Source organism: Anguilla rostrata, chromosome 8, assembly GCF_018555375.3.
Source record: "Anguilla rostrata isolate EN2019 chromosome 8, ASM1855537v3, whole genome shotgun sequence".
Taxonomy (NCBI): Eukaryota; Metazoa; Chordata; class Actinopteri; order Anguilliformes; family Anguillidae; genus Anguilla; species Anguilla rostrata.
The window spans coordinates 20,093,771-20,119,322 of NC_057940.1; the positions used below are offsets into that span (position 1 = coordinate 20,093,771).

General features: G+C 38.2%; 1 protein-coding gene across 2 annotated transcripts in view; it reads left to right on the forward strand.

Annotated features, from left to right (window-relative positions):
- The window catches only part of pth1r (parathyroid hormone 1 receptor), a 103,480-nt gene that overhangs the window by 61,563 nt on the left and 16,365 nt on the right, over window positions 1-25,552 (forward strand). For both annotated transcript variants that reach the window (XM_064346933.1, XM_064346934.1), the window contains exons 3-7: window positions 5,226-5,336; window positions 7,064-7,188; window positions 13,367-13,461; window positions 22,298-22,484; window positions 22,857-23,010. In XM_064346933.1, coding sequence (XP_064203003.1) covers window positions 5,226-5,336; window positions 7,064-7,188; window positions 13,367-13,461; window positions 22,298-22,484; window positions 22,857-23,010 — 672 coding nt within the window. The remainder of the gene's footprint in view (window positions 1-5,225; window positions 5,337-7,063; window positions 7,189-13,366; window positions 13,462-22,297; window positions 22,485-22,856; window positions 23,011-25,552) is intronic.

Consider the following 25,552-nt stretch of genomic DNA (forward strand, 5'->3'; position numbering starts at 1 on the left):
GGTTCATACATGTCTGCAGTTGAAGGCTAAAGGACAATTGAAGCCTCGCAGTTGCACTGCTGTGGATAAGGAGATTCACCACAGTAGTCCCAGCTCCCTAAACTGGCCCCTTCTTGGTTTTCCCGCCAAACTGCAAAGCCAATCGTATTTAACAAAACTTGAACACAATGATATCGATTGCGGTTCACAGGCTGTCACTTGCCCAAAGCTGAACAGCAGGAGGATGTTTAAAATCTCCTGGCTGTGAAAGAAAATGGCGTTGCATGGTCCGCTGACTGCCAGATGCCATAAAGTATCTCACAAACCAGCTATGTGAGGCTTAAAAGCAATTTATGAGATTTCAGCAGAGGTGACACTGCAGGCCTTCCAGCCTCACGTCATTGCTGGATACCATTAATGCGCTCATTTTATCACAGAAATTCCAAAGAGAGCTTATATCAATAATTTTTGTTGGCAAGAATGTCAGGAGCAGTGTACATCTGAGTGAAAGGCATTGTGCCCTTTTCATTATGAGAAATTGCTTTGGTCTGGAAAAGCACAATTTAACTGAAATCTGATTTCCTGTGGTGAACCTTTTTCAGTATTGTGAGAACCTTGCATGCGAAAGTTGAGATTAATAGGAATATCCACACATGCTAATAATTAGACAGGCAAAATCACCCCCCCCCCCCTTCACACAGACAGACACACACACACACCTTCCACTCAGTGTGTTCGGTGTTCTGCCTTTAATGTTCTAAATGTAAATTTGTGGTTTTTTCTTCCTCTGGATGTTGTGGAGTGACAGTGGTAACGGGTGATACTGTACACGTTTCCTCACGCTGCTTGTGAGGAGCAAGACAGACGTAGTCCTCTGTGGTCACTGGGCCCACCCTGGATGATAGGTGACATTATAAACTGGAGTTTAACCAAACTATTATTAGAACAGTTGAGTGACAGCAAGTAATTTAAATTGTGTGCTCTGTGGTATGACGTTAACAAAAACTCCTTAATTGCTATTTTAGTTATTTTAGAAGGGGCTGACCAATGCCGATGCCAGTCTAAACCTATTTGTTATTATTTCTCATTTAGTTTCTCACATAAACAGGAGTCTCAATGGCTCCCTTGATACATGTGTCTGATTTAAAGAGACAGTGGGGTTTGCTTAGGTGGGACAGTGGAGGGATGTGGGTGAAGGGACGCAGATTTAGTGTGAAAATAGCCCTGCGTTTACCCGATGAAAATAACATCTTCAGCGAAAGCTTGCTTGCATCCACACGATATGTATCCCTGACGTCTGAGGGGCGGGATCGCAGGAGAGCTGGGAGAAACTTTCGAGAAACCGCGAATGACAGCGCTGATAACCGAGACCTCCGCCCCTCTCCCCTGCGGTTGCGTTTATATTTAAATCGCGGTCACGGAATTTGCAGGAAATTGTATTTCTGCACAAGGTTTAATTTGAGCCTGATGTGTAGGTGGTCTGAGGGTACGGGAACGAATGGAAGAATGTGAGGCGCATTACACTGTAGCTCCTCAGACCTGTGGTCATTGTGATTTTTGAAAACGTGAACTGTACCACACAAAAATGCTCCCAGTCTGCTCTCTAATTTTGCACCATATGTGACAGGCAGTCTTGGTAGCATCAGCCTGAAAGCACATAATAAGCATTTCTCATTCCTTCTTTGAAATTTAGATTACAGAAATGGGCAAATCATAGGTCTACAACACACAAAAAAGCCCAGTTTAGCTTATGCTTACCTATATATTAGTGGTGAATGAGGGGACAGCTGGTTTCAATACAGGGAAATGCAAACTAAGCCAAGGAACATAGACCCTCATCAGAGTAATGAGAATATCTACGGAATAAATTGGTTTCATGCTCACTGGTGCAGGTTTCAGTTTTATGCATCATCAGTAGGAGAGTGTTACATCTCTTACAGCAGCGCTCGCTTGAGGATAATTCCAGAGTGCAGTTCCTGTTTTGATGTCAAACCATCAATGTGTAAACCAGGTTAATTTATGATGTGATTTTTAGAAAAAGTTAAAATTTATTGCATGCCATAATGTTATATAATGTTATTTGCATTATTTATGCTATATTTCTGCTGTCAAATGGGATTAATGGCGCAATCCTTTGCACCATTAAACTAAGGGACGGCTATCATGTGAAACAGGTATATGTCAGATTTAAAAAGCTATACATCGGAGCTATATGTTAGGTTTAAAAAGGAAAAAGGCAGGTCCACAATTGGATTATGGTTAAGTAAAGGTGGACAAACTTGGTAACACTGAATATAGTAAGTATATATAAAAGTTGAATGTACAATATTTTATTAGCAGCTACATAGTATAATGATACAAAACGGTGTATGATGTAAAAGTGTGTATGCTCACTTTTGCATTGACATATAACTTCTTTTAATGTAGTTCGGCCAAGGTGCTAAGGTATCGAAATATCACATGAAAGCACATGTAAATTCCATTGTATTAGGAATAGAATAAAATGTGACAGGTCTGGACAAAGAAATACAAAAAAGAGAACAACATTATGATGTAATGAGATTATAGGAAGAGTTAACACACATGCACACGTGCACACACACAAGCATGCACACATACAGTGAGAGAGAGAGAGAGAGAGAGGGAGAGAGGGAGAGGAAGGCCGCAGTCAAATTAAGCAGAAGGCGAAGAGTTGAGAACAGCACCGATGTAATCAGGGGAAGGACAACATGGACTCGGTTCAGATCTGCTCAGTCCCGGCTTTCATATGAGCACCTGTACCACGTGATGCTTGCATCTGTATGCATGACCACTGGCAGCAGTAAAAGATAATAATTATGCGTTTAACTGACGGTGACTCACTAACAGCCTCAATACTGCACCTCTACACTTCATTTCAAAGAGCCTGAATTCACCTCATTTAAAATGTAATTATCCTTCCCAGCAGCCAGATGTGTATCTTGACAGTATCTTATAAACGCTGGAAGACAAGTTAGGCAAAGGCTTTTGGACTGCTATATGTTATATGTTTATAGCGACATGTGCACAAGGCCATTAGTTATCTTTCTGGAGGAAATATCCATAGCAGCATTTCAGATGTCTATATCTGGTATAGACGAGTGGTGAAATGCAAACCAGTACAGGGATAGTTAAACAAAGACGCAGTTGTACCTTAGTATATTTAAAAAAACAAAAAACATTACTGTGTCAGAAAAAGACCGTGATCACATATAGACAGAAACCAGAGATATTCTCCCTCTGCTTATATGAATGGCAGTTTGTCCATATGAGCAATTTTCTGGTGTGGGGCTTAAAAACACAGTATTTCTGGAAATGTCAAATTTTCACATCTTAATCACTCCCCACACTTTAAGCTGTCAAACCTCAGCATTTGTTGAATAGTTTACTTAAAAAAATGACTACAATATTCATTTAATGCAACTGACTAATCGGTTTTGGTTTATTTTTATAACTGGAATGTTTGCAAATGTTTGCAATTGTTTTTGTAATAATATTATGCAAATTATTCAATTAAATTACATGATAGGCATTTAGCAGGCATTTTTATCCATAGTAACACATGTTTCTCAGTTTCACTTGCTCAGGGGTACAACAGCAGCGTCCTTACTGAGGATTGGACCTGCAACCTTTATGTTACCAGCCCAGTTCCCAAACCATTACGCCACACTGCCTATCTGTATGGTGAAATGTGAAAAAAACTGACGAAAAATAGCTCAATCAATTAAAAAAAAAAAAAAAAAAAAATCTTAAATAAAATAATAATAAAGCATTCTAAAATTACTATCAGTGATGGTAACTTGAGTTACTTTGGATTCCTCAGGGAACCAACTGGTCAATATGGCAACAGGAGAGCACCCACACATTATAATGGCCATTTACATCATTTTCATTGGCAAACAGTTGTGCTCAAAAGGGCATGCCAGCTCGTGCCCAAGTAAAGCAGTTGTTTTCAGCACAATAATACGACCTCCGGTCTATTATCTAAAAGGAAAAGGATTGTGATGCTTTTGCACCCATTAAACTGAAAGACACCATCTCCTCCAGCACAGTGTCCCTATCACTGCTTATTCGATGAGGGGAAGGTTGCCCCCTGCTGGCCTTTTCAGGAGATCTCCCATGCAAGTACTGACCAAGCCCACACTTACCTAGCACCAGCTGCTCAGCGAGAGCAGGGTTCGTGGTGGTATGGCTGCTGGCCGATTTCTTCAGCGATTGAACAGTTCCATTACTTTACATCACTGCTTTTGTGCATCAGCCATTCATTTTCAGCAGACAGCATTCATAGCTCTTGCGCAGTAAGCAGCACGAACTGCACTCTGTTCCCTCCTTTATTTTAAACTAAATGTTCTGACAAGGTCTGTGAATTAATTTACACACTATTAACAAGGGAAAAAGCAAAAAAAAAAGCTTTGGACTAGTTAAGGGAATCTGTGGGTGCTCAGGCAGGGAAAGAAATGCGAGTGACGTTTATTGTAGGGCTGAGAATCTTCTCTTCTCCCAGAGTGTCAGATTTGACAGAATGATTATAAAGAAGGAAAGGACAAGGACACAGTGGTGGAAGAGATGATTCTCAGCCTCACAATAGTAGACCTATCAGATTCAATCTGCTTCCCTCCTTAATATTCCCCTCCCAGATCCATTTTTAACCCGAATAAAAGATTTCAACCAGGGGAAAGGAAATATGATTATTGTTGAAACTAATTTTATTAATAAAATCTGGAAGTTTCAGTATTAGTAATTCATACTTACCATACGTACACTAGTAATATGAATAAATAAATGAATACTCATTTTAATAACTAATTAGTAAGTAAATGTCATGCTCAAATCGAGAAACTTGCGTTCAAATATAATGATGGTCATATGACCTTTAATCAATATCTTGTAAATCACTTTAAAAAATTTTATTAAGTTGGATGAATAATTTGCCTTTGCCTAGAAGCTTAAGAGTTCAGGTGCAGTGTTCAGTACACACTCAGAAGGGCCCAGCTGATGGGTAGTAATGTTGACAGGAGAAGACCAGGAAGATCAAGAGGCAGTAGACAAATATCTTTTGGTGTCTACCAAAAGAAACCATTGTAAAATTGCACCAGAACTACATGAAGAACTCAATGCAGCTAAATGTATTTATTTACTTTATTTAGTAGTGGTAGTATCATACGGAAGTACCATGGTCTACCACTTTAGCTTCTGTATCTGAATGCCTCTGTCATTCTGCTCCTCAGATGCTTTCTGCCTGCCAGAGTGGGATGGCATTGTCTGTTGGCCGGAGGGTCCCCCAGGAAAGATGGTGTCCACTGCATGCCCAGAATACATCTACGACTTCAACCATAAGGGTAAGTCTTTCCCAGCCGCTCCTCCTGAATCCACAGTGTATGAACAAGTTGGGCTTGCACAGATATGTTGGGGAACTATGGTCCAAAGGTTTGCTCATTCATTGACCTCCCCATCCCCATTCTAATTCTTATTATTAATTAATTATATTTGTGAATATACATTTTTGGGGGGATGTGTTTAAATCTTAAGGCCAACAGAACATCAGATCAGCAGTGGTATCAAAGGCTATGGGTCAGTATGGGTAAAAAAGGCCCCAGGAATCAGAGAAGATAAAGGAGTGTGCGCAGTAAAAGTCTTAATGTCAACCTTCTTGTTGTGTTGTGACCCCTTTTACTTCCAGAAGCCTCTCTGTTCCAGACCACAGACCTCCCTCATATTCAAGTGGATTGTTTTGATGTTGAAGGGCTTTGTTTTTCCGGTCATGAAATACGGGTTTTAAATTATGGTTGACCCACTATGATGTAGCCATTTGTCTACCCTGTATAAAGAAAGTGAAAATAAAGTATAAAGTAAAACCTTGTGGATCAAGTGTTCAAAGAGAAGAGGTACTGGATTAGGTAAAAGGTACTATATCCGAGTACTCTTGGTTTATTTTACACTGAGAAACTTTCCATAAAAAAGGAGGAAAAAAGTCTCATCAACTGACATGTTCTTTGTGAGACCCCAGAAGAACTTTACTACAAAGTCTCTGGAAGAATAGAGGGATTTTGAGGTAAAGGGGTGGAAGCTATCATTTTCTTGTATATTATGTGTTTATTCAGTACCTCTAGATGTTTTCATGTGTACTTAAAGTTAATTATAGAGGAGAATGAGGTTTTAATGTTCTAAATATATATTTTTAGCTCCTGCTTTTCCTCAATAATTTTTATTTCTTAATTGTGATAGATTACCCCGGCACTACACCCACCCAGTCGACCTATAATTTTAGGACCACTTATGAATATTGTGAGTGTGTGAGTGTGTGTGTGCATGTATGTATTTATGTGTCTGTGTGTACAAGTGTTCCTGCATGAATGTGCTAGACCAGATCTTGACAGTAATCCTGACAAATGGTCAATTGATGATCAACTGATTCATTTATAATGATTTGCCAGTCTATTAATTTGACTTGGTCATTTATCAGAACATCAGTTTGGATGTTTTTTTTCCCCACTTCAGACACTCACAAATACATCAGCAAATTTTTTTAATGAAATATAGAACCAGAAACTGAAACAATGAAAACTCCCTGAGTTTCCTTTAGGAATCATTTTAAATGTAAACATTACACAAGCAGGCCAAAAATAAACAATATATAATCCTACTGTGAATCTGTGCCCTAGAGTAGTCTATATTGATACGGATGGTTCTTGAAATAAAAATTGCACTTTTGGGTTGAGTCTGTAGAGAGACTGGGCACAAAATCTGAAGCTTGTAACCGCAGGTTCAAACTGGCGCTAGCCAACAGTCAGGGCGCTCTTGTGCCACCGTTCAGGAGCTGCTCCCTGCCATCCGCCAGGCCAACCGCAGCCCACTGCTCTCCCGCTGAGAGATCAGCCTCACCTGGGACTGCTACTACTCGTCTGATTTTAATGTGTGGCCTGGAATGCAGCCAAGTGCTCTGGATTGTTCCACATGCACACTATTCAGCTCCTGTGAAAACACAATAAGCTATATCCGCATTTCCTTAGACTTGTTAAAAAAACGTTTTTCTATTTATTGATTTTCTAAAATATCTTGTTGACAGGGCATGCGTATCGTCGCTGTGACATGAACGGAACATGGGAACTGGCCACCAGTAACAATAAAACCTGGGCTAATTACAGCGAGTGTGCCAAATTCCTGCCCCACTACAACCAGAACCACGAGAAGGTGAGATCATAGTCATAGTTAATGACGTGTTTATTTTTTTACACGTTTATTTTTATTTGCTTTTCACTGTCAACTACAATGCTAGAAGAAGAGACATGGAACGTACGTTAAATCTGAACGTACTCTTTTAATGGGCCACACAAAAATTAAATAAGCATGTTTCTTGATTTCTGAGGTTCAAAATCTTATACTCAGATCTAAAGGGTGTTCCTAACTATGTACTGTTGAGGCACTGGCTAAATGAATTTGCTTACACGACCATGTAAAATGCATTGTCACCTCTGGAGAAATTAAGAGTTTACAGCAGTGCAACAGCAAGAGACTGACATTATTTCTCCAAATTCACTGTTAGTTTGATTTATAGACTGTAGTTATTTCTGCAGCTAGAGACCAGACAATTTGATGCCTGCATTGGACTTGTATATAAAAATGATAAACTCATGATTGAGCACATGTACTGTAGCTTTCTTGGCTAAAAATACATTTATGGATTTAATTTCTTCTTTGTTTCAATGCATAGCTGACTAGCAAATAATAGTATACAATAGTGATACATAAAGTATATAGAATATTTTTTTTTATAAGTACTCGTTTTTATTGTTTTTCAAGACGAATAAACGGTTTAAATAAGAACAATCCTTGAAAAGAATTTCATAAATAATAATAATGGGTGCATTTGAATTTAGGCCCCAATTAATTAAAACGATATTTACTGCTGAGTGATTCTTACTTTTAACTTTAAACCTTTGTTTTCAGAAGTTCCTATACATTACCTAAATCTCATGGGTCACCACTCCTTCCCCACACTGCAGCATCACATTTTGCTTTGAAATACAGAATGTGCCTTTCCTCCCCAGCTATTTGTTCCCACAGCAGTCCAACCCCAGTGCATGTATTCATGCCTTAGCCTTTACACTCACTTACAGGCATGAATGACAGCTCACCAGCAGCAGCTTATGAGCAGGAAGTCCTTAATTTTTCCCTAAAAAATCGAGTGTTTGATTCTCAATGCACCATTTTGCCTCTTGGGAAGTTCTCATACTCATAAAAATCTGCTTAAACCAAAACAGATTATTTATACAATATTCAATATTCAGTTAACTAATTGACATTCAAAAAAATGTGAAATGCATGGCTCAGATATCAAAGTAAATGTTTTTTCTTTCTTCCCTTTCCCTTATGTTTTCTTTTCCTTCTAACTCAAACACTAAAAGCACAGAAATATTGAAAAATTTGATTAAAAGACATCAAAGGGAGCAGAAATGGCACAAAGGTGTTGCTGTTTTGATAAGTGCTGCATGTTGGCTTCTGTGTTCCAATGTGCAGCACTTGACCAAGCTTGACTTTCAGCCAGAGAAATTAGGCTATTGAATCACACCTCCCTGACTAATGAGGCTTTGTTTGCATACGCAGCAGTCAATGTCACTTGAGGGGTAATCATGGTTGTTAATGACGAGGGTTTAATGATTAAAACATTTCACAAATGATAAGTCATGACGTCATTTTAAACTTCACAAAAAGGGACTTGAAAATTAAACACCGGGAAAGTGTTTGGCTTGTAGCCTCTTGGACCTAAGCATTTGATAAATGTGTTGTACTTATATGTCCAAATCTTATATTTGCATAAAAATTAATTTTCCACTTCATTAATTTCAATTTCTGCCGACAAGACGTTGCTGTATGAGGAGGTCATGAGAAATAAAGCTATACCACTGTATGTAAACTTGCTTCAATTTATGGTTTCTCCATTCATATATTTTCCTTCTTCAGTCTAATCATATAGTGGCTCCAGATTTATATTTGGACCCCTTTTTCATTTTAAAAATGAAATTACATATAACCTCTTAAAGATCTTTGGAAATATCCTGCTTCATATTTACATGAGAAATGTTGGCAAATGGAATGGACCTTGGGTCTTTAGAATGATATTTGAACTGGAAACCATAATAACACCCCTCACCACCGCAGTGCTGAATGCACATTTTTTTCTTTCTTTGTGTGAGATACAAAGTCACGGCAATGACACAAACATATTAATTGGAAACAGACTCATGCACGTAGCAGGGATTCCGTGGAAAAAAAAAAAAATTCACATGCAAACCAATGGCGTAATGCAAAAAAAGAAAAGGAGCCATGCATTGGCTGCCCACATCCCTGAGAACTGGCCAGTGGCTTTGTATTTGGGTCCTTGAGAGAAGGAGTGATTTTTCCCTTGTAAAATGTAATAGCTATAAAAGGCTTTACCGAGATACTTTAGGCCAGATTCCACTGAGCCACAGTGAGCTCAGTCCTCATTTCTGTGTGTTTCCTTTACACCAAGACTTAGGCACTTACAGAGCACTGGGAATTTTTCTGTTACAGAAATGTGTCACTTAAAGTTTAGCAATAAGACCATTACAGTTAGATCTAATTTTTTTTCATGTTCTGCAAAACGTCTCCTTCTTTGTGCTGGAAAATATATTTTGCTCTGTGTGTACATTTATAATGCTTATAGAGCAGTCTTAAATCAGTCATGTAAGAATGTTACTAAGAACATATTTTAATTCTGTAGATAATTGCTACAGATTGAATATGAACTGCATACCAAAGGGATTTGTGCTTGAAATTTGGGTAACATAATTACTTTATAGTTAAGTAAAGTTTTGTTAATTCTTTTCTTTACAGACTGCTTGAGTTGAGTGATTACTCTTATAACAAAAACAAATAAAATGTTTGTCATGCCTTTCTGTTACAAATTGTGGCAAATTGGCTGTTTTTTCCTCTGTACTAATCATAGTTGCACTTCAATTCAAATAATGACTATGAGGCATAATTCTAAATGTCTGCATTTATTTCATGACTTTTTAAAGAAATATATTGAATTATATTACAACAGTACAAATATAACAACAATGCACAATGAGTCATGTAGCAGTGTGGTATTATGGTTAGGGAGCAGTGCTTGTAACCTAAATGTTGCAGGTTGGTAAGGTATTTGAGCACTTGAGAATTGAGAATTGCTTCAGTATGTTTGTCTAGCTATATAATTGGATGTCAAAATGCAAATGTAAGCTGTTCTGGATAAGAGTATCTTCCGAATGTAATGTAAAAGTCCCCCTGTGTCAAGTCACGATAGATATGACAAGTAAGTTTCTATAAATGTAATTGCTTGCAAGGTCAATATTTCATTGCATACCTCTCAAGCCTAGTTCAGTCCAAGATGTACAACTGGTTACTCTTTGCAACATTCTGAAACTCACCACCTGCGATTAGACCAGGTGAGTCACCAGCATCATACATTCTGCGATGAGTAGTTCACACTGCTGCAACTCTTTTCTGAATGTTCTAAAACAGTCTTGTCACTTCAGAAATCTTTGTTCTGAAATGGGCTTTACATTTGATGACTGTATCAAGTCTGCAACTTATGGATGTCCTCAGGTCCATGACCCTTTGAGATGTAGTGCCAAGCTTTTACCACTGCCTCTTTCAGCTGCTGTGTGTTTGCTGGGATTTCAGACCTCAGTTTCCTTTTGAGCAAATGAAAAGGGTGTTCAGTGGGGTTTAAATCTGGTGACTGACTGGGCCCCATCGAACAGTTCCTTGCTGTCGCAGTGTGTTTTGGGTCGTTGCCTTGCTGCATGATAAATGGTGTGGTGGCATTTTGCAAAATATTGTTTTTGTACACTTCAGCTGTCATTCTGTTTCTGTCATCACTGCTTACATCATCAATAAAGAGTATTTAACTGGTTGTGAATGCAGCCATACAGGCACAAGCCATCACACTGCCTTCATTCTGCTTGACTCCTGACATTCACCTTTCCTTCATTCTGGGTTTATCTTTGTCTCATTTGTCTAATATTTGTTTAGAAAACTCATCAGGCTCATCTTTGCATTTTTATTTTCATTTTTGCTAATTCCAATTGTGCCTTTCTGTTTTTGGTGCTGATGAGAGGTTTACATGCGGAAGTGTAGCCTTTGTAATTTTCCTTGCTCAGTCTTCTGCGCACAGTGCCCTGTGATACTTTCACCCCCCAGTGTATGGAGATCGTCAGAAATTACTCAAGCTGACGATTCAGGATTTTTTTTCACAGCCCTTATAATCATCCTGTCATCATTTTCTGATGTTTTCCGTGGACAGCCTGATCACTGGTGATTTTGAAGTACTCCAGAAGTTTGTTTCTTCTTTAGGAATGTTCACTCCTGAATACACAAGCATTCCGCATTACCTGTATGATTTCTTCTCTTTTCTTTCATCCTCACAATAATTTTCTTGGTTGTCATTCTTAGTAATCAGGCTCATCTGCAGTTTTCTTGCTTTGCTTATAATGTAGACTCCTCAAATACTTCCAAAGGAAATAATCCATGCCCTGACACTCACAGCTTTCCATTTATAAATAATTACAGTAATATGTGAAATTTTAAATAGCAGACGGTCATTTCTCCCGATACCTATGCTGACTTGGAATGTGGTAATTGACCCATTGAACAGTATTTTTGTAACATAGTTCAAATGTGATTAGCATAGAGGACAAACAACCGATTTGACACAACTTTCCCAATACTTTTGCATTCAACTGTATGTCTGGTTCAGATGTGTGTCCCTGTATTTATTGAAGTTTTGATGATACTGCATGATACTTTCCCCTTTTTTCAGTTCAATACATCAAAAGCTGGCATCCCTTGTTTAAAGAAATTAATTAAATGGACTGAACATGGACTAATGTTTAACTAAATATTTTCAAAAATAAACTATGATTCCATTTTGATATATATATATTTTTTAATTAAAAAAAAGTTTTAAATGCAGGAATTAAGGCTTTGACTCATTGGTCTACCAAAGAATCTATATATTGGGTCTAGGATGCTGTTTACATTGATGCTCGTCCCAGTAGTCGTCTGCGTGTCTTATAAAAAATGCATTCGCAAAGGGAAATGTTTTACTGCGCAATCGCAGCTTGCTGCTAAACCTAGGCCTGGTTTTGGCTGTGTGTTCAGATGCTACGTAAATGATAGCATCGGTGGAAGCTTCGGTTTCATCAGCTCCACCATGCCCCTCCGACGCACGGCCATTGATCTGGCTACCGTGGTTAGCTCAGTCAGCGGAACGTCCTCCACCGACTGAGCAGTCCCAGCTGGGAGCAGCTCCATTTTGGCTTTGGCCAAATGTTTTTATTAGAAACCATCAGTTACTCGAGCCACCTCAGTCACCCAGGATCCACTTACTGAAAATACAGGACTCAGGTTTCCTGGCTAATTGAAGGCAGGCATTCACATAACAATTTATCGCCTACTCTAGAATTTTAAAGTTGAAAGTAGATAAAATCTATTTTTTATTTTGTTTTGTTTTGTTTTTAAAGGTTGTAATAGTTCTGTCATGAATTTTGAATGTTTTTTCCCCCTGTTCTCGGTGTAGATCCTGCAGATATAAACTGCAGCTGCTTATCATTGATTGAAACAGTATGCTGTAAAATAAAAGATCATAACTGGATTTTGTAATCCTGAAGTTCCCCCTGGGAAAAATAAAATAATCCTATTCTATAACTTGATTTAAGAACATTTAGCTGCCGTTCCAGAAATTCTGATACATTTTGCAGCTGCATGTACTTTATGGTGAAATCCTATTCCAGAGTATGACACAAGTATGACATAAAATAGGATACAAGAGTAAAGTGTCCATAATATTATAATAACATAAAAATGTTGTTCTTTTTTTCTTTTAGAAATTAGTGTAACACTGAAAACTGTTATTGTTTGCTTTTTCATGAAGTCAGTGAAATGCATAATGTGCTTAAGGGTAAAAATTTACTCCCATATATTGTGTAAATGTGAAAATGTACATTAGAAACCTGAGGGGAAGAGTGGAATACACAAATGAATTGCTAAATGCACATTATGTTTACGTAGTGTGTACAATAGTGTATAGTGTATACAAAAAGAGTGGTGCTTGCTACTCTGTAATACATAATCACATTAAGAACAATCCCTTCATTCAATCACTCCTTATATACAGTATATCTTTGTATTAGAGAATAGTATAAACTTTCCTTACAGTGTGCACAGTGTGTGAAAACAATCTTTCCGCTTCTTCACCTGTTCATATTATTCATGTTCTTGCAACACTCTTAAGTTTAATGGCCCACAAGGTTATAAGCCCTTGTTGAAAATGAGTCTCTCAAGTGTTATTCTTTTTTTCCTACAGGAAGTTTTTGACCGCCTGTATCTCATTTACACTGTGGGTTATTCTGTCTCCTTGGGATCGCTCATGGTAGCTGTTGTCATCTTGGGATATTTCCGGTAAGGAGCCGTCGTTTTGAAAAGTGTTCATTATGTTCTTTCCCCACAAGATCTCCTGAAAGAACACATGCTGTATGCGCCTTTTTGCCTTGGTGTTCTTTGATGTTGTCATGGAGATGTGAATGCTTTCATAATTCAAGGTTTTCTAAGTGCCAAGCTGGATCAAGCCACATTACCTGAAGTATGGATATGAACATTTAGTCAATTATAGGAACTGCATTAGAATTTAAGATTTGTTTATGTTTAAAAAAGGTGCTAATATCATTTAAAATAATATTTTATGAAAGTGCTTTGTAGAAAAAGGCCATAATGTGTATGTGGACTGTTGTCAATTTGTGTGTAACTGTGCAAAACTGCCACAGATTTCCTGAGAATCATTGTTATTTAGCTAAACAAAGGTTTGTATTATTTGTCGGTGCATCACAGTTGAGATGGTTTTAGTAGGCTGAATAGTGAACTGTAAAATGATCCAGTCGAAACACCTCTGAGTTATAGCCACTGAAATCACTCATAAATTAATCTTTATCCCGCAATGGAACTAAAAACTATAAAACTATAGTCTGACAACCTGCTGCTGTTGTCTGCATCAGCAAAGGGTTAAATGATATTTATCAGGTGGTGGGACCTGTTTTAGCACCCATGTTTTTTTTTTAATGGTGTTTCCATACTTTTAATAATTTTGTTTGATAGAAATTTACATTTTTATTAAAAAGGTATTTATTTGGGCAGCGCAAGCCAAACTTTCAGGCCCTGTGGGGCTGACCTCTGCATACCAGAAGAGAGAAACTGGAACAAACTGAAATTTAATAAACTCCAAATAAAATATTACTTCTTATGTCATTAGAACACACAGTGCTATTCATTGAATTTGCACATGAGATGCATGTTTCTGTCCCTTCACCCTGTTTCAGGCATAAAGGCGCTCTGGTTTACAGTTACCTTGGTTCAGCTGAGGAATCATGATGGAGTAAAATTACTTCAGCTGTCAAACTAGCTCATTAGCAAACATCCAATGTAGTGACAGAGGTGAGGATCCCTCAAACAGTTTAAAAAAGGCAACTGCATCAGAAATCAGTTGCCAGACTTTGCCACGGTCGCAGCAAAATATATTAAATGTCCTCTGCTATGGTTTTCTGAAGCAGGGGAGAATATGAAAGCTGTTCAGTCATGCCAAGAGAGCAAAGAACAGAGAATCTCTTTTTTGCTCAGAGGAATATTCTGAAGAGGGCGATAGGAGATGGCATAAATCAGGGATGGTTGCTGCTTTTTCGGCCAAAATGCCCAAGTGGTGACAGCTCGATGTTTATCTTGGTGTGTTTCATGCTTTCCCTTCTGCCACGTCCAGTGTGTGGGTCTAACGGCACACAGGAAGGACAGAAACAGACCCATAGTGTGCAACGCAACAGCTGCGGCCGAAGCCGGACTGCAGCATACTATGCGCAGACGTTCACCAGTTCCGAAAGGGTGACTGCCCAAAAAGTAAAACATGAATAGATTCTACCTTGGAAAGAAAATATCTGATTGCTAACGGCTCCTGCACCACTTCGCTGGATGGCCACTTAATCTATAATTCTCTGCAACATTTTTTTTTTTAATGACCCTTTTTTTTTTTTTGCATTTCTATTGAAAATTTTAGTTGAATCAAATGGTGCAGGACAGGCTAAGGATGAGTCCCTCCTAATTAGCGTTCAGTGGTGTGAATGAAAGAGACCATTGGTTTCCCAATTAAGCATGGACATGCTTAATTGGGAAAGACAGGGTGTTATTTTTTGGGGGTGGGGGGGTTGTATATAGTGCAGTGGATGGCCTCCTTGGTTTTTACATCGCAGTCCAAACACAAACAGATAAACAGCCCTGTTCTGTGCCTCGTTTGCAAGTCTTCTGGTTAATCATCGAACTTGCACACTGAATCACTTTCTTAAGAGAACCCTCGCCTTTCCTCCTGGAAATGTGTGAGCAAAATGTATTTAATAAGGCCTCCCCTGGGCACCTCAGGCTATCGTATACCTTTCCGTGCCCTGCGTTTCACATGATGTTGGTTCGGAGTCCGTGATAAGCTGGTTTGCAAATATTTTCAGGGGGAACTGAAGGACACTCCACATTAGCAGCAGTGTTGCACCACATGCAGAGAGAGGATATTTGTAGGTGAACAGTTCTCCTCCTCACAGCGTCAGAATCAATATTCCCAAAAGGGCCACTAGTCAAATACAAGGCCCTCTAAAATGCTAAATTGAAGAGTCTTTGGCATGACATCCTAAATATGCCTGTCTCTGTAATGATTAATTGGTTTGCATAATTAAGTCACTGATTGACGTGAAAACACGGGCAAAAATTGACTTCAAGTGCAGATTCCATATGTCAGGAGAAAAATAATGGTTGGGTAAAATTTTAAAAGGCAATTCCAACAGCCCATAAAACAAATCATAAACAAAAATAAAAATTGAAACAATATTTTTTTTTTGTGTGTATGTGTAGTTAACAAATGTGTTTCCAAGTCACTTCTGGTGGAAAAAAGGTTGCTTTGTTTCCCAAGATTACTTGCACCAACATTGCACAGTGGGTGTTAGTTTCACCAGGACATTTTGTCAGACTCAGTTGGGCTCGTCTCTCCTGGCAGGAAATAGAAATATCTCACGGTCCCAGATGTCCCAGTGTGTCTGAACATATTTGCATGATTCTGTAGTTCTGACATAACTTTTTTTTTTATTGATATGAACAGGTGTCAGTTTGAACAAGCGCAAGGAAAGAAGCACAGCAGGCTAGCGGCAGGAAATCAGCATAATGACTTCCAAAATAATTTAGAGCATTATGTACCTTATTATTGTATTTAAATTTAGTGAAGGATGAAAAGCCACAGCCAGCTTTATCGCACAGCACCCTGAGATAAAGCTCTGTTTGATTTGCCTTAGCTGCATTGCTTCCAGATAGTTTTTTTTGTTTTCTGGAATTAGGTGCATATTATCATGGAATGATACAATCAACAGCGCTTTGAAACTATTGTGAAGAAAGGGCAGTGCAATTAGTTTCAAACTACTGCTGAGCATTAACATAACAAAATAACAAATATTCATGCCCTGAGGAAGCCAACCAAAACCAATCTGTTTTTAATTCTATTCCAATAAAGGAATTACTCTTTACTCATTTCTGCTCTATATTAAAGAAAGTTAGCTAAGGATGTTGTACTGTGAAAGTGGTATTTAGAAATCAAATATTAAGCTTGCTTGAACTTTTCTGTGGTACATTTTCAAATTCTGTGTCTTGAACATAAACATGAACATAAACATCGTCTCTCCAAAAAAAAAAAAAAACTTTCAGCGAGATGTGAAAACACTTTTTTCTTGTTACAGTACACTATATGGCACACATTTTAGTTACACAGTGTTTTGGATTAACTATTTGTCAAATAGCCATGAAACAGTACACAAAGCATGATGCAAGTTTTCTATTTAACTGTTTAACTAAGATTTTTAAAAAAATGAGATGCAAGGTTTTTATTTTTAAAAGTTAATTATATGATTTTATTTGTTGTAGTTGTCAGTAAACCTACGCATCTGATTATTGCTCAACATTAATACATTAATTTAAGTTAAATAATGAATTAAAATGGCCATTGATTTTCATCAGTACCAAATAAGGTATAACAGCAACAATGATAAAAAAGAGATTATGCCATTTGTCATGCAATGCTGTGCTTTGCTACAGCAAATACATTCCCTTCATAAGTAGCTCACATTATAATAGTGCTGTTTATAATTCAGTATACTCCAAGTGTGATTCACTGATTGATTTATTATGCAAAATAAAACAGATTGGATTTACTAAAGAAGGAAAAAAAACCTACAATTAAAAATGTCCTTTTCTTTCCCATGCCCTGAATGCAGAATGTTGCCTTAATAATGTTCAATCATTAAAATCGTTTTTTTTTTCAACTGCATTTAAAACAGGAAATTATTCTTTATGACTACGCTGAAGCATCTGGAAGTTGCATTTCAGACCCGTTTAATAGTTCAAATAAAATCGGCACACGAAAAACGAAAAACTGAAATACTTTTTCCCCTCACACATGTTTCTAGTTTATGCCATAGTGAACACTAAGGAGTGATTAAAGTGACCTGTATTCCCCTAATTTAAAAAGCATTACACCAGGAGTGGAGTTCTCTTGCTGTACAGAATGACGATATTGGGAAATATTCTCTCAGTTTTCAAGAAGTGTGTGCTTAGTTTCAGTATTTCTATTCTAGACCTGTAGGCACGTCATGATTTTTACACATCTTGACCACAATGGGTTTTGTTCTGAACTTTGTTTTATGAGTACAGACATCTCTAAACTTGATTCATAAAAAATGCAAAGCTTGCTTAAGATCATTGATTAATAAAAAGTGGATGGCGAGTATTGAACATCAAATAGGGACTTTTAATATTTGTATCATACTTCATAATCCGAGTGTGGTGCAATGTATAACAGAATTGCATTTATTACAAGTAGAACAACTCAGTGTTCACAAGACTGGTGTTGCATGGGCAGCTCCAAAGAAACCAACGACCCCTTGGTTATTTGGAACCAACGACCCCTTGGTTATTTGGGTGTTTTTCTTCACTTTTTGGAGCACCTCTCTTTACAGCCTGTTTTAACACACTCACGCAGTGATGTGAGACCATACCGGAGCATGCAGTGATGCTAATTTGTGCAAGGAGTACGATTTGTAGCAATACGCGGACTGAGTGATGCAAGTGGTTTTGTAGAGGGCTTCGAATTGGACTCTCGTGAGTCTCCTGGAAGGATGGTGGGTCAGTTTTTAGACCTGTGTGATGCTTGCCAGCCATTCTGTTTCTCTGGATTCACCCTAGCGTCCCAATACTAGCTCTTCCTGAGACCCTGTCTGCAAAATTTGTGAGACTAAACGTGTAGTTCAGGTGAGCTAGTATACAGTATGATGGTTACTGTATGCAAAGCAACGAGGGGTGGAGTGTAAGTTCATTTTCATTGAGCTTTTATTGGTATGACAGCAGTATTGGGTTGGTATAGCATATAATGAAAAATGACAAGACATTCAAATCGTTCTGATCCTTCCTCAAATATCCCTGTGCTTAAAATATAATTTTTTATAACTAATAAGAACCCATGTAAGAACTTCCTTTTAAAGTACATATTCAAAACACAGAAGCACTCACACATACATGGCTCAAACATAATTTCATCACAAAATATTTAGGCGTGCGTGCGTGCGTGGGTGCGTGGGTGCGTGCGTGCGTGCGTGCGTGTTTGTGTTTGTGTTTGTGTTAAAGAATGCCAAGCTCCCCATTTAAGCCAGATGGGGAGCTTGGCATTCTGCCCCAGAGTGCTGTTAAATGGCATCAGGTTTTATTTAAGGTTTGTAGAGATAAAGATGGGTATTACACCAGAGCATTGAAGAAGATTTGGGTGCTGCTGGAATGCATTAACAGTCTTAAGAAATAACCCTCTCTCAGTGAGAACCATGCCAAGAGTGTGATTGACCTCATTCAGTGGTTTGAGAGTCAGGAAGGCACAAATCAAGAAACCTACAATAAACTTGAGCGGATGGTGAATGCAACACTGATGCCACCAGTTAATTGCTTTGCTAAGAAAAGTGTGTCGTCTTGAGGGCATGTCACATATCAGCATCAATCCAGGAAAGAAGACAGTAAACCACTGGACAATGATTAAAAGCTTGTTTTATTTTTTTACCGTACAGTATTCCTCATGGAAAACATCTCAAGAAAATCTATTAAGTGTTATCGGCACTTGATGAGTGTCAACAAACATAAACCAATGACCTGTATTCAATCACCAGTAGTCCTTAAATTTGACTTTAAAAACATGTCCTTAAAAACATGTCATCATTTTTAATCACTCTTTTTCTGCATACACAGTTTGTGAGTTTGTTTTTTAGTGGTTACTGAGCATACCATATTCAAGAAGAATAATTTAACTTTTAATATTTGTTAATGACACAATGTTGATTGAATCCCAGCCATTGCCTTGTTATTCTTATTGTGCACCTGATTAAATAGTATTGAATCATTAACTAAAATAATTGGCCAAATTCATTCAATGATTATTTAACTATTAAAGAACCTGTATTGACCCCTTGGTGGTGGTGGAGTGAAACACATGAAAAATAAGCCCAGATTTTTGACATAATTATAATAAAGGATATTATGGGGTTTTTAGCTTGTAAAGTGGAAGAGAGACAGAAAGATATTAAAATGTTGCAGTGTAAAGATATTCACATATCTGATCACTTGCTTCAGTGATAATGATGCTTGATAATGAACAGAAGACAATGCTTTGATGAATATCTAATGAAAAAAGCACCCACTGCTCAATATAATGTACCCGCTAATGTACATCCATGCCCTTATGATGTATTTAATGAACTTCTGTTATCCCCATGTGTTCATTATTTCCTGATTTGCCATGCTCAATCACAGGAGCAAGCCCTGTCTGTTTCTCCGGCCCTCCTGAGTCAGATCGGGAGAGCGCAGGCTGGCAGGAACATCCCCCATGACGCATGCGGTCAGCTGCCGCTTCTTTTCACCCGGTCCACCAGATGAGCCGCGCAGAAATCTTGCTAGCGGGCTGCCACGGGCAGTCATGAGCTGCCCTAGCCGCTAGAGCAGTCGCTGCAGTGTGATGAGTCAGTCAGTACCCTGCCAGTGAAGCCATGCCGTCTTCCTGGGGGGCTTCCAGCCACAGCTGCATGCTGGATATGTCACCCAGTCACCTTAAATTTATGTTTATTTATTTATTTATTTATTTATTTATTTATTTATTTATTTATTTATTCATTAATTCATTCATTCATTCGTTCATTCATCCGTTCATTCATTCGTTCATTCATTTAACCTAAGCTTAACCAAAGACCTTTATTATTATGCATTTAATTGTCAAGACACATATAGAAGAATAAGGGCTTGGGTACAAAACTGCATTAACATGTATAAAGAAAGCATCAGCTAAAGAAAACAACAGCAATGTGATAAACCCCAGCAAAGCAGAATTTTGAGCATTGAGCATAACCTCTCCAGCAAAGCTTGGGTGAAAAGGTGCTAATTTTTCTTCCAAACCTCAGTTGGTGTGCAAAACACCACTGTTGACTCCAGGTTCCATGATGCCTTGTTGTCTGCACCCTTCTGTTCACAACAGTGAGGAAGGATATAAGAGCCATGCAAGTAAGGACAAGACTATCATAAGAACAACCTTAAAATATTAAAATAAAATTGTACATCTCACAGCACACACTGTGCTTAACACTAGTCCATAACAGTACATATTTCATGTACCAGAATATAATCATTGGTTACCCATTGATTCTAATGTAACCTTGATGTAGTCTAATGGATTTTTACAGAAGAACTGTATAGTTCTGATGACTGAAAATGGCTCATTTTACCACTGGGGGGCAGTGATGAAAAGAGCTGGTTTTGGGTTGGGTGCATTCAACAGGTAAGAACCACCAGGTAACCAGAGGTTGTAGAGTACCTTGTGATAGTGTGTGGGGTCAGATTATGTAAGAAGGAATCATTAGGATATGGTTTGAAACTAGGAAGAAAACTGTCCTATAAGTTTAGTCCTTGTTAAATTCTAGTTATCCCCTTACAAAGACCAGTTCAGTGATCACAAAAATGAATGATAAAAAACATTTTTTGCTTTGAACATAGTGTTTGAATTGGTTTCCAAGTCAAATTCAGAAAAAAAATTCTTCCCATATGAACATATCATGATAATGCAAGCATGGTGTGAAGGCATTTCATTATAGAACAACTGGCCCAGTTTCTTGACATACAAACCATTTATCCGTTTAACTGGAAATCTACCGAAACAATTCAGGTTAAGTACCTTGCTTAAGGATACAATGACAGGGAGAGAACCATCAGTCTTGGCGTCATAAGCCCTGTTTCCTTACCATTATGCTGCACTCCCACCCCAAGTTGAGGAGGAGGTTATGAATTGGCAGTCACAGTTATCCTAAATCCTATTGAAGATATCTGAGCAAAGCCTGCACTGTAAACATCACATCAAATGCGCTGCTGTAGGGATTTCTCCAGATGGTACAGGAGAGATGTGAAGACATCTTTAGGCAGAAGGGGGTTCCGCAGGATGTGATATTAATTAAATCTAAGCTTGGGGTAATATGGTAGCCCTGTCATACTATACTGTATGTCCAAGATCAAGTGATTTCCTTTCAAGCAATTAATATTTCTGACAGCTTGGGTATATTCAAGTAATGCATAATAATATATTAATACGCTTGTTGTTCCATTACCTAAAACCTCGCTATGCTGCCAACCAAAAAAAAGAAAAGAAAAATATCCACCTGAAAATACACACCTGCGTAACATTGAGAGGAATTGAATATATATGAATTGTTGTCTGTAACAAAACTTGTCAAAAAGAAATTCTGTATGTGAGTGATAAGTGGCTTAACTTAGGTAGCTACACCACCAAAGGCATTCTGATTCAAAACAAGACTTGTTGATGTGGTTTTCTGCCAAAAAAATGCTCCAGTTATAAATTATGTTTTAAGAGAAAAAAAGGCTTGTGTATTGGAGAGAAGTGTCCTTGCTCTAACAGACAGAGAACCTGTATAATGCACTGCAATTTTATGAACTAATGGATAGGAAACTTTTATTTGGTTAAGCTGTGCGCTGTGTGCTGTTCACACGTGTTTCTCCCCCCCCCCCCACTCTTCTTTTATTGCCCCCCTCCTATCCCCAATGTCCCCAATGTTCCCCTTGTTTTTTAACTGCCAATATAATGCCAGGACACTGTAATAACAGCTGGTCCCCTCCCTTTCTCTCGGTCCCTCCCCAGACGGCTACACTGCACCAGGAACTACATACACATGCACCTGTTCGTCTCCTTCATGCTGCGAGCCATCAGCATCTTCGTGAAAGACGTGGTCCTGTACTCGGGCTCGGCCTTGGAGGAAATGGAGCGGGTCAGCCTGGAGGACCTGAAGTCCATCACCGAAGCTCCGCCTGCTGACAAAGCTCAGTTTGTAAGGCCCCATGCGCACTGCGTGCCTCCCCGGTTTGTTAGCTGCCATCCACTGTCGGCTCCCATAAAAGAGGCACGAAGGCTGATTGTTCAGTGGCTCTGAGCAATTTGCTTCCAGCTTATTTGCAGTGAACAGCAGACTGAAAGTTTGTGTCCCCTATTTGTATATGGCCAAATTAAACTTTGACCCCATTTGTAGAAGATTCTTGAACAGCCTTTGTTGTATCATTGCTTATTTTGTTTGTTTATTTTACTTTAAACAGCCTTTTATGTATTGTGAATTCCGGACGTCAACGTGTGTGATAATTGAAATGATTGGGATGATGTGTGTATACCACGGTCTGGTTATAGTGTCTTGTCTTTCTTTTCTTAGATTGGCTGCAAAATGGCCGTCACCCTGTTTCTGTACTTCCTGGCCACAAATTACTACTGGATTCTGGTGGAGGGCCTGTACCTCCACAGCCTAATCTTCATGACATTCTTCTCCGACAGAAAATATTTATGGGGATTCACTCTCATTGGATGGGGTGAGTGAATGCACAACCATTCATACCAAGGGAGAGAGGAAGAGAAATAGTGAGACAGAGAGACAGAGGCGAAAGGGGAGGAGGGGATATTGACCTGTGAACAAAAAAGAAAAACAACCATACTAACGTGGAAGAGAGAGATTTAAATGTTACAGTGGTCCATTTCAGATTAAATTACTTCCTTTCAAAGTGTGATTATAGACCTCCAATCTCTACCTTCTTCATAAAGCAGGAGCAACATATCCCAGAGAGAATGACTGTTACTAAACTCATTGCACAAATTTCAGTTTGTTTTCTGCCTTTTTCCACTCAGGGTAAGAGTGTCTGTAGAGGGTTGTACCGTGAAGTGAAAATGAAATGAAATGTTTAGTTTTGAGGGAAGAATTAAAATTTAATTCAAATTAAATCATTCACATCCCACTTTTTTCTGGAACTGAATGAGCTTTTCTTTTCCGCTATGCATTTTTGTACTCTATGGGCCATTGTAGGTAAAGGTTCATAAAAAAGTTTTAGAAATTGACTGCGTCTGATAGAAAGCATTAAAAAGTTGCCTTAAAGAAAAAAAACATATTCTTGCATGCCATTGCTCAGAATTGATATATTCATATGGACCCCTCCATGGCTTTCTGGAATTTTCCTGCTGGTAAGGGAAATGGTCAGATACTTCCCAGCACCTGGCTGAAGAAAGATCCTCAATGGTATTGGAAAAGGGCACATGTGGTCTGTGGAGTTATGGGCCTGTAAGCAGGTTTGCACTTGTGCGCTTAATGGAATCTCACATTAGGATAAAGTTGTTGAGTGGTTGCCTTTCCAACACACCTTCTTTCACTAAAAGTTTGTGTGCAAGCTCATCAAGGAATATTATTTTGTCAGTCCCCGTTGTATGAGCTGACAACTGCATAATGATGAATTTTGTCCAAAGGCTGTGCACAGGGACTACTTCACTGCTCATCAGGAAACATGTTAGAATTGTCTTCAGCACTGGACAGCTTTAAAAGCAACACTGACTTGTGATTTCTGCCAAATCACAAAATGGCATGAGTGACAATTTAGTAGTGGCTAATACAGTTCGCTGAAGTTCAGATGCACTTTTGCATTGCGGTACTTGTGCTATTCTCATTCTTAAAAAAAATACATGTTGAAAACTGTTTCAAGTATTAGAAATTAAGGCTGTACTAATACTAAAACAAAGAATATTTTGAATAATGTTGTCAATGTCCTACTGTGTTATACTACACCCTTGTGGATGATATTACTTTGGCCTCTAACAGATTAGAGGAAGTGTCACTGACTAGTATTATACATATTGTACCCAACGATATCCACATATATTTGAATTCATACCAGTTTTATAACGTTAAATTCTAATGCCTATTTATTCCCAGTGTTGACAACCTTACTATAAATGTATAATACAATACTTTATTGTCCCTCAGTAAATAAAATATCACTGACACTATGTTAATTAAACCTGCTTTTAATTCATGAACACATTGTCTTTACACATAAATATAGTAAGAGTAAAGTCCTCAGGGAAGAAGGCCATTATTGTATGTTGGCTGTAGTACTGTATACCATATCAGTCAGAATATCTGTCAGCATTCATGTGTCAATGCATGTGAACACAAGAACAAAAAGAAATCTACATTTATTTACCATGATATGCAGATATTCATACATTTTCTTTAATTAGTCTGTTTTATTTACTTACACTCTATAAGGAAGGGGACACATGTGGACAAAAAGAAGACAGGCTTCACAGTCCCTGCATTGTACACACTGTGTGAATCAGTTCTGCACACACAGCGCATACAATGTGGATGCTGTTTAGCCCCAGTAGCCACCCTTCTGACATTGCATTGTGAGAGACGAGAAGCAATCAGTTGCACCGTGACATGATTATGTTAATATGCATCACTGTGTTATATATATGTGGGTACATAATGGTGATGGTTGACATCCTGTGAGATTATAAATAAAGTATATATGTGAGGCAGTCCCCATTGCTTTTAAGTAATCTGTCCCAACATTGATAAGGCGCCTGTGTTCTTATATGCATGCCCTCATACTGTCGATGTGTGCTTTAATAGAAAGGATGGTTTTATTAGCAGTAATCTTGCCATGTGGTCATTACTAGGGGATATAAAATATATACTGTATTAGCATTGCAATAGTGTTGGATTAGCTTTCGTGTTTCTCTTTGGATGAAAACTTCAATCAGATCTAAACCCATTCATTGTTTTATCTATAGTATGGGGGAAATCATTTAAATTCTCTTCATTTGTGATTGAACATGAATTACGCTGATTTAAGGCAAAAGCATTTCATTTTGTTGTTAGCATGAAAAGGTTATGATACAGCCAGCCAATTCACGTACTAAATAGGTATAACCATTTAGCAGTCTGCTTCCCCTTATGAAAAATCACGTGTTCAAAAACCAGCTGTGAACACCCAACACGTGAAGAGTACACACATGAACTGGAAAAATAGTCCAACTTATAAGATAACAGTGGGAAAAGGTGCTATTCAAGTCACATTTTTT